Source organism: Hippocampus bargibanti, linkage group LG02 (assembly GCF_051943395.1).
Source record: "Hippocampus bargibanti isolate YZ-2025 linkage group LG02, ASM5194339v1, whole genome shotgun sequence".
NCBI lineage: Eukaryota > Metazoa > Chordata > Actinopteri > Syngnathiformes > Syngnathidae > Hippocampus > Hippocampus bargibanti.
Window position 1 is genome coordinate 18545705 of NC_142735.1, and position 14461 is coordinate 18560165.

The 14461-nt window shown below is 41.0% G+C and overlaps 1 protein-coding gene across 1 annotated transcript in view; it reads right to left on the bottom strand.

Annotated features, from left to right (window-relative positions):
- mcf2a (MCF.2 cell line derived transforming sequence a) overlaps positions 1 to 14461 on the bottom strand; it is a 41640-nt gene that overhangs the window by 15454 nt on the left and 11725 nt on the right. The window contains exons 3-10 of the mRNA XM_088989796.1: positions 7525 to 7593; positions 7319 to 7433; positions 6173 to 6263; positions 2223 to 2342; positions 1439 to 1555; positions 1010 to 1159; positions 731 to 873; positions 539 to 653 (exon numbers count right to left, since the gene is read on the bottom strand). Coding sequence (XP_088845922.1) covers positions 539 to 653; positions 731 to 873; positions 1010 to 1159; positions 1439 to 1555; positions 2223 to 2342; positions 6173 to 6263; positions 7319 to 7433; positions 7525 to 7593 — 920 coding nt within the window. The remainder of the gene's footprint in view (positions 1 to 538; positions 654 to 730; positions 874 to 1009; positions 1160 to 1438; positions 1556 to 2222; positions 2343 to 6172; positions 6264 to 7318; positions 7434 to 7524; positions 7594 to 14461) is intronic.

A 14461-nucleotide genomic window follows, 5' to 3' on the forward strand; every position in this document is an offset into this window, starting at 1 on the left:
TTTATGGAGACCTGGTAAGGGATTATTCTCATTTTAATGTTTTCCTATGGGAAATTAATTTTTGGGATACACATTTTTCGCCTTACACACTCTGTCTGGGAACCAATTAAGTTCGTAAGCCAAGGCCCCACTGTATATATATATATATATATATATATATATATATATATATATATATATATATATATATATATATATATATATATATATATATATATACACATTTATATACATATATATATATATATATATATATATATATATATATATATATATATACACATTTTTTTAAGCTTTTTACCTTAATGTACCATAATGTACAACTTGATTCAGATATCTCAAAATATAAAACTCATAACATTGTGCATTGACTATAAAATACAATTTATTGATTTTTTTTAATCTGGAAAATATACAACTGGAATCTGTAGAAATATTTCATTTTGTTATCTTGAAATCCCATATTACAGTTTTTTTCATAGATCCATTATTCTGAGAAGTGTTTTTTTGGATGCTGAAATAACAAAATGACATTAACCTCTTGAAAGCTTTGCTCAAACGTGAGCAGCTGCAGGTACTGATGTAATTTCTGAATGTGCTTCTCAAAATAGCCATCGAAGGCCAACTCCATTTCTCGGAGTTGGGTCAGGAGCCTGCAGGAAAAAGCAAGCATCAAAACAAATGTGGTCATTTCTAAGTGATGCACTCCAGAATCTCATTCATCTCTGACCGTTGAACCGTCTCCCAGTCCAGCTGGACGTCCCACTGAGGGTCGACGTTGTCCCTTTTGGTGGTGCAGGTGGTGGTGGTCGTAGTAGTCTCCAAGCTTGAGAGAAGATGTTGTCCCTCCTTTGACAAAGATCGAATTGCCTCCTGTCACAGGCAACATCATGAGTTACAATAACACTTGTAAGAAATTGGTTATTGCATCATTTGATGAAAATGTGGGGATTTTTTTTGAGGGGGGGGGGGGACAGAACATTCCTTTCTGATTTGTAAAAATGTGTACCTTGAGCTTCCTATATTTCTCATTGTGAGACTCCAGGAGACTCTGGATGGCGTCGCACTCACTCGGCATGGCCATCTCGGCCAGTTCAGTCCCGAAGGCTTGCAGCATGTGGGCCACGTCTTTCACTGTCATGGCAAAACTTTCAATGGTCTGCAAGAAAACATGCAATGTCCAATATGAGCCATTTTACTCATACCTACACCGACAAGACCTGTGAAATGTTAATACTGTACATGTATTCACCTTTATTAAAGAGGATGTTTTGGCTGTGTAGCTTCCTACCAGTCATTTTTATGTCATTTTTCTTGTAAGGCACAGGACACTAACCAACCAACACCACTGCTGTATTTTAAAATACAAATATTGTGTGCCTTGGTGTGCCTAATGCTCTGGTCAAGTGTCAATGTACAATCCACGACAATACGGTACCGTCCGTAAAACAATCCAGTTGCTGTGACAGTAGTCCAGCGTGCCTCCGAATTCTGACGTCAGCTGGTTTTCGTTGATGTACTTCAGCAGATCTGTGACGGAGCTCAGCATCACCACCTGAATGGTTACACCCACAACGTCGAGATTATAATCACGACAATGACCACCGGTCACATCCTGTTTTATTCTATATGAAGCGGACCATTAAACTCATAGAATAATTTCTCATAATAAGTTGAGTTTTTCTGTTTTTTTATTTTACGTGTGGTGACTGTGGATCATTGACTCGTTTGGACCATTACAATAATTAAAAGAATTGAACCCTTTCAGGGACAGAGTTTACTACAATGGACATTTTATCATGCTTTCAGATTACAGGGTGCAGGACAAGGTTAATAGTTAGAATAATGCTAATTAAAAAAGAGTAAAGAGAGCACAGTGTCAAAGTCAAGGCCCGGGGGCCAAATCCGGCCCACCACATCATTATTTTCGGTCCGCAAAAGCAAACCAAACTAGTGGAATTCCATGATGCGTGCTAAAATCATAACCAAAATGTCATAATTTTGGATAAAAACCACAATGACAGTCATTATTCTTGACTTCAGATTTGAAAACAAGTTATTCATTAATTTGTTGTGCGCTCTATAATTAATATGTGGAGGGGATTAAACATGATAATGGCATCCCCAAATTCCTAACGGCTCTCTAAAGGAAAGCATAACTACAATGTGGCCCGCGGCAAAAAATGACTTTGACACCCCTGAAATAGAGGATGTTGCTTTACAGGCATATTGAGCATGAAGTCCTCCTGGCTGAAGCGAAAACCGATGTCAGTGACGGTGCGATGGAAGAAGCTGGTTGGTCGGAGCACAAGGACCAGATGGAGGTTCCCGGGAAAGGAGGCCTGCGCGTCCACAACACAAACGACAAAGACAAAAAAGTCTGAGGTTTTCAAATAATTTGACCAAAAAACCACCACAATTTCCAAAACAGTAGTACAGTACATTATAAATAAGTTCAATGAACAAAAAAAGCAACCGTCTCTGGACCCATTTTGTACCTGTTATTTTGATATGCAGTTCAACAAACAACCAGTCTAGTGATTCTAGTTGTTTCAGTACTTTTACATTTGCCCAGTTTGTTTGCACCATGCGAAGGATGTATAATAATTTAAAAACAAAAGTGCAAATTGGATCCTAAGTGCCCATGAGTACCTTAAAACTAACTCACATATAACAACAATTATTATTATTATTATTATTATTAAATTCCAAGCCATGATAATAATAAATAATAACAATAACAACAATAACAGCACTATCAGCCAAAATGGAACTGTATAGTGCCACTTAGCAGTTTTTTTTGACGACGATACTAGTGCAGCGTGTTCTACCGGAAACAAATTCCTTGTGTGTTCTACATACTTGGCAATAAAGATGATTCTGATTCTGATTCTGATTCTGAACAACAATAACAACAATAATGATAAAATCGCATCTTGGAATTGAAGCATATTTACGTGGGACAGGATATGTGAGCCAATCTCTTTTTGTCAATGGATGGTACAGCTTTGTGTTTGCTTTCAAAACTTAGCTTGTAGCAGATGTGCAATCCACCATGATGTCCCTGATCCACGGGTGAAAAGGACGCTATGATCCTCTCCTCTTTCATCTTGAAATGCTTCATGCATCATGCAACAAAGAGGGTGCAGAAAGTGCTAAAGATTGGAGTCTGTTTGTGTCTTTTGCGTTGTGTCACAATATTTATTTTGTTTTTGACTTCAAAATGGCGCCGCGAAAGTATCTGCTTTTACAGCAGCTCCCGTATTTTGTTTTTGCTGCTGTGAAATGTAAATATCTCCACTGTGGGACAAATAAAAGCTCATCTAATCTAATCAATACAACAGATGCTGACATAGCAAGCAGGAATATGCACAGGTATATATTCTTTATCTTCTGCGAAAACCGTGAAATATTGTTTGAGCCTATTTGCATCAATCTTCCTCAGTGATTCATCATCAGAGCTACAGTTGTCCTCGTACGTTTACACATGTAGAGGCTAAGTACATTTATGAGCACAGACACTACAATAGAGTAAGTAGTATGTCTGGAAATATCATAGTACCCCCTGGTGGTCATGTTGCACACACTACAAGGAGCATCCCAATGTATTGATCAGGATACAAAAAGTAGCATCATACTTTACATTTTATTTAATGTATCTTTTTTTTATAAAGTCGAAAAATGAAGACAAGGCTGCAAATGCTTCGTTTAATCGCTCATCAGAATCAGAATCATCTTTATTGCCAAGTATGTAGAACACACAAGGAATTTGTTTCCGGTAGAACACGCTGCACTAGTATCATAATCAAAAAATTGCTAAGTGGCACTATCCATCCATACGTGCATCCATACTTATTATGAAAGCAGTAATCTCTTTTTCAATTGCTGTCTGACTCATTCGAATGTGACGTAATGTTGACATTGATTGGTCCTGACATGACCTCTCCATCGTCAACCAAGTGGCGTCAATCATCCATGTAAGGTAGTGAAAACGCATGACACACAATGCCCAGTTCGCTCTGTCTTTCCTCCCACTCTGAGCCTCGTGCATGACGAAGCAAAAGTACGCAGCACAGACACGCACAATGTTCCACTCATTGCCGCATTCCCACCCTCAAACTTCACCCAAACTCTTGCAGTGTGGGGAGTGAAAAAAAAGCCATTTAATTAGTCATTACCGGGGTGGTCCGGATCTTTGCAATTCCTCTCCGGCAACATGTCTCAGCCATGTTGAAATTGTGGCACATCGGCTTGAATTATTTTACAGCTCCATACGGACGCGGCATACAGGAGCCTCTGCGGCAGCCTCCCTCATACGAGGAGGAAGGATGCAGGCAAACAATCTGTCTGCCTCATCATCTTCAGCTTCATCCTCTCTGCAGAACCTTGCGTCATCACACTTTCTTTTTTTTTTGGGTGGGTTGGGAGGGGGTTTAGTTTTGCAGAAAGAGCTCTGAGAGTGATGCAGCTGTGCAGTTGCAACTTGCAAACTTGCAACAAGAACCATTCGTAAAGCAACTTCATAAATGTGACAGCTGTCCAGCCTAGCCAGAATCTTTCCCCTGTCCTCTATGGTGTTTGTCTTTGTTTCTTGTAGTATTCACGACTCTGCCTATTTCCCTCCTCCTTCATCATCGGTGGACAAATTAAACGCTGGAGGTGGCCGCAGTTTATCATCAGTGTAACTCAAAGGGTTTCATAGGATGGACATAGCTTCCGAACCCAACATATGTCAAAAAGGGCTAGTTTAGATATGGAGGGAATGATATTTGCATACAGTGAGACCTCAATTTACAAACACCTTATCTTACAAACTTTTCATCTTACAAACGTCAAATTTCTGAAAATTAAACCTTATAATAAGCACTATTTTCATAATACACACCCACCACGGCTGGCGGAGTGATCTTCGGCGGAAGCACACGACCGAACAGCACCAGAGGTTAAGTTACCAACAGTCCTTATGGAAGGTGGCTCTCCTTCCATAAGCCATCAACAAACATCAAAAAGGTAAATAAAACTTTATTTTACAGCACAGTTTATTTCTTTAATTACAGTCGTCATGTAATGTACCTCTCTTTCCAAACAGCTCTTCCCTTTGACCTTTGACCTCCAACGCCATTCCATCAAGCCATCAATGACCATCACAGATGTAAATAAATCGACTTTATGATACAATGCAGTGTATTTCTTTCATTACAATACAATAGCACATTTATTATACATAGAATAAGGTATGTTGTGTGTAGCTTTAAGGCGTATTTAGTTTAAATGTATATTTTATGGAAACCCGGGAACGGATTATTCCCATTTTAATGGTTTCCGATGGGATATTTTTTTTAGATACACACTTTTCGCCTTACACACTCTATCTGGGAACCAGTTAAGTTCGTAAGTTGAGGTCTCACTGTATATGCAAAATCAAAAAATAAGTCAGATTCACTATCCCAACAACAACAACACCAAAATGATTGCATCAAAAAAATATGAATAATACTAATAACCACAAGTGGCCCGTTAGTCGAGTGCACGCCGGCTTCACAGTGCAAAGGTTGTGAGTTCACGAACCGGTCCGGCCTCCCTGTGTGGAGTTTGCATGTTCTCCCCGCTGCCGGTGTGGGTTTTCTCCGGTTTCCTCCCACATTCCAAAAAACATGCATGGCAGTCTCATTGAACAATTTAAATTGTCCCTAGGTGTGAGTGTGAGAGTGATTGGTTGGTTTTCTCTGTGTGCCCTGCAGTTGGCTGGCAACCAGTTCAGGGTGTTCCACGCTTACTGCCCGAAGATAGCCGGGATGGACTGCAGCAACCCCCTGCAACCCTAATGAGGATATAGCGGTCCGGAAAATGGATGGATGGATGGATGGATGGATGGATAATAACTACACTATGATTTGTCTTCCCAGTGGAAAGGCTTCTTGTGCATAAAATGTTCATTGATAGATAGCATAAAACAGTGGAACAAGAAACCACCATTCAGTGCAAGAAGTAATGTTGCGCATTTTTTTCCACAAAAATCACCTCACACAAAATAAATTATTCAGGTAGTATGTTTCTCCTGCATTGTATACCATGCGAGACCAGTTTCTACCGCATATCCGGCGTCAGGTCACTGAGTACAAACTTTATCGCAGGGAAGCCTACAAAAGAAAGCTAAACCATGCAAACTCACTGCTATTCTGGCCAATGCGGTCTTGATAGAAGCCCAGGTGTCCAGTCTCCGGTCTAAAATGATGATGAACTTCACACCGGGTTGCCTTGTCCTGTGGAGAAACCACGCCATTATTTTGTTGAACCTCAAAATATTTTCTCATTGAATGTGCAGGACTAGTAATTGATAAATGCTGGATTTAATCCAAGTGTATTCCATTAATACTTTCTTTATTTTACTGGGCATTCTGGGGTGAAATTGGAAATAAATAAACTAATTAATTAAGAAAAAGCATGGCATTTGTAGTCACTGTGGTTATGGTTGATGTTTGATTGTCCGACTTGAGGGAAAGTGCTCCCCTCTATCTAGGAACCCCCCCCCCCCCCCAAAAAAAAAAAAAAAAAAAAAAAAAAAAAAACGTTTCTCTAGATTTGTCAAGAGACTGCAGTACTATGTGAACATTCCTGGGACTGCTGCAAGTGCCTGCATCAGCAGTACATCTGAAACAAGTGCCTGTCCGGTGAGGTCCTGCTGAGCCTGTGGTCAGAATGTCAACTGAACACATTTGGTGCACTGCAGTGAGTTAGGGCCACCACGGACATAAAGCAAGCATGCACAGAAAATGTCTGAGTTTAATATCATTCCCATGGTCAATTTTAATATCTGAATAAGCAAATAATGCGGACATTATTTAAAATAATATTTGGTTGTTCATCTATTATCATAGTGGGGATTTACAATGACGGGCTGAACAATTAAATGATCTTCCACGAGAGAGCAGATGGTACAATCCACCCAGTGGGTGTACATTGAGCTATGAATACAAAAAAAAGACTTTTGCATGTGTTGACATGCAGTGAAATTTATTGAATGCGAAGTGATACATTTGCTCGATCAAGATTGAGCAAGAAAGATAGATGCAATAGTATATAATAGTACAGTAAAGTCTCGTTATATCGATATCGGATATATCGATAGTCCCGGTTATATCGATACTATTTCTATGCACGCACGGAGAAAATTACATGCAAACAGGGTCGGATATATCGATATTTTTTCGGACTCCCTTGAATATCGATATAACGAGACTTTACTGTATATTGCAAATTTCCCCATTGTGGGACGAATAAAGGTTTTCTGATTCTGATTCTGAGTATAAGAACGCACCGATGGATGAGCGTGAGGTAAGTGAAGACTTTGGCCAAAGCCTCTTCCGGTATGTCCCTGAATGCTGAGCTTTCTGGAAGGGTGATGATGACGCTGGAGTCTTCTCCACGGCCACCTGGGGTGGAAAAGCAAACATACAGTCTGTGCATTTCGGTGTGAGGTCACTTCCCATGCGAGGAGCCATTAAGATCAGAATAAGACCTCACCTGACAGGTATGCAACCTGTTTCTCGATATAGTCGGCGACCTCCTTCATGCTCATGGGAACCATCACCTCTGCAGAAGAAAATAAAAAGTTCAAACAGAGTCTACTTCAAGACTTTGAGGTGGGAAACGATTTCAAATGCTGTGAAACGCATTTGTTGAAAAAGGCGTTTCACAAAGAGCTATGACTTATAAAATGGGTTTTATTTTCGTTGTGACGTCATTATCCAAGTGTTCATGCATCCTGTATCTTGACAATTTCCGTGATTTGGATCGCAGGGAAGGAAAATATTTCCAACACATAGGAAAACTAAACTAGAAGAAAGTAGGCACTTTTTTTAACTCATTCACAACCAGACGTGCAAAATTGTGTCCCGTCCAGTGCCAGGGTTTTTGTCATTGTCACTCGAATTCCAGGACCCACCGAAGATTGAGTTTTAGGACGACATAAACATTCAATGCGACGTAATAAACCTTATACTCTCCTCTTTCATCAGAAAAAAAGAGTTAATTCAAGTTTTTCCCTAAATTATTATATTGGTCTGGAGTTATCTGAGCTTGAAATGGTGGCAGCTGTCCAAAACAATGCAATCCATACATATTGCTTCATATAGCGCTTTAACAATGGCTGAAGCTGGAACAAAGCGTTAACGTGGAAAAAAGGGGAAATGCTGCCCCGTTGTGGTGAGGGAAAAAAACATAGCCAGAGGCTACGGCCAGTGATTTATAGGCACCAAAGCAAGAACAAACAAAACCCGAACTAATTTGGGTTTTCAGTTTCATTTTTAATTTCATATTTTCTATTCCTGAATAAATTCGCGAATAGCAGTGAATGAGTTAATTATCGTGAGATGGAAAATAATTTAGTATTTACACCATTAACTTTAACGAATTAAAGGATGGGCAAGATGGAAATAAACTATGAACTTGTAAATGACAGAAGATTTTTTTTCAAAAGGACCAATACGAAAATGCGTTGTTTGTTTCCTAAAAATTGTCATTCTTTGTATTTTCTATGTATCAATTTCTTGACATCTATTTCTCTTCAAAATGTACCAACACAGTTTAAATATCAATTGTATTTAATTTCTTTTTACCATTTTTAATGAAAGAAAAATAGACTACTAGGGTATTAAAATATAAGATAAAAAATAATAAATGCAAATATTGCTTGGAATACATTACTCCACAACACAGCATGAGACTGGGGCCTTTATTTTTGGTCTTATTTGCTTTAATTGTTATTATCTTGGTAATGTTTTACTAGATCATTTCATTTTTGACTGTTAATTTGGTAAAAAAATATTTCAATTGTGTTATTTTCAATTTTTAAAGCCTTTTCTTTCAAATTGTATTTAACCCTTTCCTGCACCCTGTAACATGATGGACTGTCCACTGGAATAACTACTGTCCTTGCTCTATAAATCCGTTAACAATCTAAACATTTTGAAAGACTACTTTGGAGTGCAATTTACACACCCAGGCGTGTAAATTGGCACACTCACACACACCCACACACACGCACAAGCCCACACACACACTAAAAATTGGTGTGTCCTCTGTAAGTTTCACTAAGAAGGCAGCAATACTTACCAACAAGGCCACAATAAACCTCTATCTCTTACAGCCGAAAGCAAATCATATATCAAACACAACCCACGAACTTAAAGTGAACTCTTCTTGTCTGATTAATGCGATAGCTGAGGGTATGGTGCTTGATCCCTCCACAGCACTTGCTCATGTTCAATGGAGCGACATTAAAAATGAATTTGAGCAGAATGCTGGAAAATGTAAGTTGGTGGAAAAAGATGAGAGAAGGTGAATGAACGAGCAAGCAAATCCCAGGGAGTGTGTTTGGCCGCACCCAGCAAAGGTCGTAATGGAGTGTGTCGGGCTTCTGATCTTGGCAGCTAGCTGCTGAATATTTGATATATGCACGTGTGTGTGTGTGTGTGTGTGTGTGTGTGTGTGTGTGTGTGTGTGTGTGTGTGTGTGTGTGTGTGTGTGTGTGTGTGTGTGTGTAACTGAGAGCAACTGAACCCGGATGAAGTTACCTGGAATAATTTGACATTTACACTCAGTGCCGCACTTCAGGAACATGAGAGAGAATTGAAGATGCTTTCACAGTACATTTCCATTAAAGTCGACACCGCGGGGAGTGGCGGGACGTTCCACCGACAGGTAAGCGGTAGTCTACTGTCAAGACAATGAATACAAATCTAAATCAAGTTGAATCGGTCAAGGGATGTAGGAGTGGCAGGTTAAGCAGGATTAATGTCGGCATTCATTTGGAAATGGTTACTTTGACCTTGTGGAATGCGCACATTCAAAAAAACGGCCTCCACTCCCCCACAAAACATTTTTGAATGTTTTAAATTGGTTACAGTGGATAAGAAGGAGGACAAAATGAAAATGGTTTCTTCCTTTGGGAATTTTATCGTGAAAATAAAGTGATTTGGAAAATGTGAATAAGGCATCAAATGTATGGTCATTTGAGAATTGTATTGTGGAAATCGATAATTGTAAATGTGAGAAATTACACAATACCTTTAACTCAAGGGTCTCCAAAGTCGGTCCTCGAGGGCCGCCGTCCTGCCTGTTTTCCAGCTTTCCCAGGAGCAACGCACCTGATTCAAATCATCAGGACCATTTTGATGCTGCGTCAGAGCTGGCTGATGAGCTGATTTGAATCAGATGTGTTGCTCCGGGGAGAGCTGGAAAACAGGCAGGACGGCGGCCCTCAAGGCCCGACTTTGGAGACGGCTGCAGTTTAACTCATTCACTGTCAGATGATGTGCAAAAATATGTCCACTCCAGTGCCAGGGTTTTTGTCATTGTCACTCGAATTCCCGGGCCGACAGATTGTTGAGTTTTAGGACTACATAAACATTCAATTCAGTGTTAAAAACCTTAGAGTCTCTTCTTACACCAGAAAAAAAGAGTTGATTCCTAAATTATATGGGTCTGGAGTGAAATGAGCTTGAAATGAGGGCGGCTGTCCAAAATACAATGCAATACATACATATTGGTTTATATAGTGCTTTAACAACAGCTGAAGCTGGAACAAAGTGCTAACATAGAAAAAAAGGGAAATCCTACCCCTTGTGGAAGGGAAAAACAATACCTGAGGCCATGGACAGCACTATATTGGGAGTTTTGCAGTTTTTACAGCAACCTGATGTCAGTCAAACGGCTTAATCTGGACATTCCATATTTTTGGTGGGTCTAATGCGTCGGCATCCTTATGAACTTTGTCCCCATTATTCGGGTTTTGCAGAGGTGGGAACCAAATAATCCCGGAAGAGGAATGTTGGCGAAAACAAGATTGAGTGGTCGAATGCTCCAAATCCAAGCAAATCCTTCAAGTCTGGCAAAAGTAATCGGACATGTTGGCATTTAGCCGTGTAGACCAAATTTAAACAAAACCACCACAGCATTCAAATTTTAACATGACGACCACAGATTCATGCTCTGATATCGAAGAAAATCTCTGTGATCATTTGTAAAGATATAACCGAGAGAAATACAGAAGGTAGAGGTACTCTTTGAACTTTGACCTCAGCTACGACGATAATACTGGTGTGTGATTTTGTCAAGACCCACCCCAATCTTGAGCGCGTTTCATCCCCCTTCGGAATGTGCAAACGTGTTGTGATCTGGAGCGTGTGACAACACAGCGCTGTGGCACTTTCTGGGTCAAGAGAACGAGCATTGCGTGCCAATAGGAAAACATTAGCGGGATTAAGTATTTGTATCTAAAATGGGAAATGAGTAAAAAATCAGCGGCCTTTTGTGTCAGTATGGGCAACGTATGAAAAATAAACAAATGAAAAAGCGTTTCAGGTTTTTTTTCCTTTCGTTCTTTCAGAAGATAAATATGTCTCTGAGTGGTATGTTACGTGTCTACGTGTGTTGCTCCACAGTTTGTGTTCAAATACGTTTTGCTTGAACGCTTATCACACATCTACATAGATGTTATTTGTTGACCCATCAATGCCATTTTCTATTCCACGTGAGTTGTGAGATAGCGCCACACATAAATGCAGTGGTTTGGTACAAATGTCGTCGAGTGAGGGTGGCACAAAGATGACGTTTTAAATACATGCTTAAGTATTTGGTCGTAACCGCTTTCCTTGTTGCTAGTTCGAGGTTGCCATTGGCCTGTGGTATACCGAGGTACTTGTAGCTGTTTTCAATTTCTGCTATTGTTCCTTCAGGTAGTGAGACCCCTTCAGTGTGGACTACCTTGCTGCTCTTAGTCACCATCCGACTACATTTCTCCAGCCCGAATGACATCCCGATGTCACTGCTGTAGATCCTGGTTGTGTGGATCAGGGAGTCTATGTCCCTTTCGCTCTTAGCATACAGCTTTATGTCATCCATGTAGAGGAGGTAACTGATTGTAGCTCCATTTCTGAGGCGGTATCCATAGCTTGTCTTGGCAATTATTTGGCTGAGGGGGTTCAGTTGGCTTCAAGTGTGGTTTTCTACATCCTCATCGTGTTTGCAATGAAGGCTCTCAGGGTCCTGTTGACCTTATACAACTCCAAGCATTCATGTGTGTGGCATCGAGTCATATGCTTTCTTGTAATCAATCCAGGCGGTGCACAGGTTGGTATGTCGGGACCTGTCGTCTTGTGCGACTGTCCTGTCAACCAGCAGGTGATGTTATCTCTACCAATGCCTTTCTGTGCTTTGCTCATGTATTGATCCATGTGTCCACTTCTCTTCGCCGCAATGATGCCTGACATGTGCTTCGATGTTGTGGAGAGACAGGTTATTGGCCGATAGTTGGAAGGAGCTGCACCCTTTGAGGAATCCTTCATGATCAGGATTGTTCACCCTTGTTAGCCATCCTGGGTGAGCCCCATCCTTCAGCAACTCTGAGCCGGCATGTCATTTGATTTATTGTCTCTCATCATTGTATGAGGTAGGCATTAGCGTGAAGGTTCTTGCCCAAGGACCCACACAGGATGATGATTTGTGCTCATTTTCTCTGCCCAAAGGGGGATTCAAACCCTCGTCTCCCGTATGCCAAATCAACTGAGCTATCCAGCCGTGTATATATATACAGTAAAGTCTCGTTATATCGATATCGGATATATCGATAGTCCCGGTTATATCGATACTATTTCTATGCACGCACGGAGAAAATTACATGCAAACAGGGTCGGATATATCGATAGTCCCGGTTATATCGATATTTTTTCGGACTCCCTTGAATATCGATATAACGAGACTTTACTGTATATATATATATATATATATACGTGTATGTATATGTGTATGTATGTATATATACGTGTGTGTGTGTGTGTGTGTGTGTGTGTGTGCGTGCATATGTATATATATATATATTAAATGACAAGAATGAAAATAAACAAGGATGGAAAATCCACTTCATTTTAGGATGACTAAAAATGCTTTAAAAACGGATTATTTCTATGACAACAGGGCTGCTACGGATTAATCTATCAGCACTGACTTCTGTCATATAAACCATCCAGATTTGTACTTGTATTATTATTATTATTATTATTATTATTATTATTATTATTATCTATCCATCCATTTTCTGACCCGCGTATCCTCACAAGGGTCAGAGGGTGTGCTGGAGCCTATCCCACCTTTCTTCGTGCTGTAGGCAGTCTACAACCTGAAAAGGTGAAATGTTTTTGGAATGTGGGAGGAAACCAGAGCACCCGGAAAAAAAAACGCACAGACATGCAAAGACCGCACATGGAGGCTGGCGGCAGAATCGAACCATGAACTTTAGCACCAGCCCTATTATTTTGTACATTTTTTCAAAATCTTGATAACACAATATTGGAATTGCAAAGATTGTCATTTTTATACCTCTCTCTGGGTGATCTCAGTTTACACACACACACACACACACACACACACTCTCTTGGCAGTCCATCGAAGTCGAGGATGACGTCGCTTCCATTGCTTTGTGGGGTATTGGACAGTGGTTATTGGCGCTGGCGGCGATGCCACTGTAGGTGACTATGAAGCCCGATTCTGGAGCCACAAATCCTGCCACATTCAGGACATGTGAGGCCAGGACCGGGCTGGCGAGACGGTACTGAAGCAGCACAAAGGTGTCTTTGCTCGTGCCGCACGATCCTCCTCTGGGTGCGCTTGTCTTCAAGTTGTGTCACCCCTTCGTGGCATAAGGAGCGCCACAGTGGCCTGTTCGCTGCAGCAGACTCCAGATCGCTGGGCTTGATGTTGCAGTTCTTTAGAGTCTGTTTAAGCTGGTCTTTGTATCGCAGCTTAGGACCACCAGGCTTCCTCTTCGCTGACAAGAGTTGTCCATAAAGCACCTGTCGAGGCAAGCGGCAGCTAGGCATCCGGATGACATGTCCAACCCACCGAAGTTGCCTCTTTGCCAGTATGTCCTCGATACTGGTGGAGGCAGTGCGTTGAAGGATGTCGGTGTGTTAACTGTGTCAAATGCCTTTGTAAGGTCAATGAAGGTGATATAGAGGTCCTTGTTTTGTTCCTTGCATTTCTCCTGAACTTGGCGCGCAGCGAAGATCATGTCCAGAGTGCTTCGATCCTTCCTGAAGCCGCATTGTGTCTCTGGGAGGATGTCTTCGGTAATGTGCGATGTAAGACGGAACAGCATTACTTTTGCAAGAATCTTGCCAGCAACAGAAAGTAGGGAGATGCCACGGCTGTTGCCGCAGACTGACTTGTCCCCCTTCCTTTTGTAAATGGTGACGATGTTGCTGTCTTTCCATTCCTGAGGAAGTGTCCCGTTTTGCCAGATGTTGCAGATGAGGTGGTAAAGCTTCCGTGTCAGGAGGTAACCGCCGCTCTTGAAGACCTCAGCTGGAAGTCCATCAGGGCCAGGGCTTTTGTTGTTTTTAAGGCTCCGGATTGCAGAGAGGACCTCTGTGAACTGAGGAGGTTCATCAAGGGAGGGAACTGA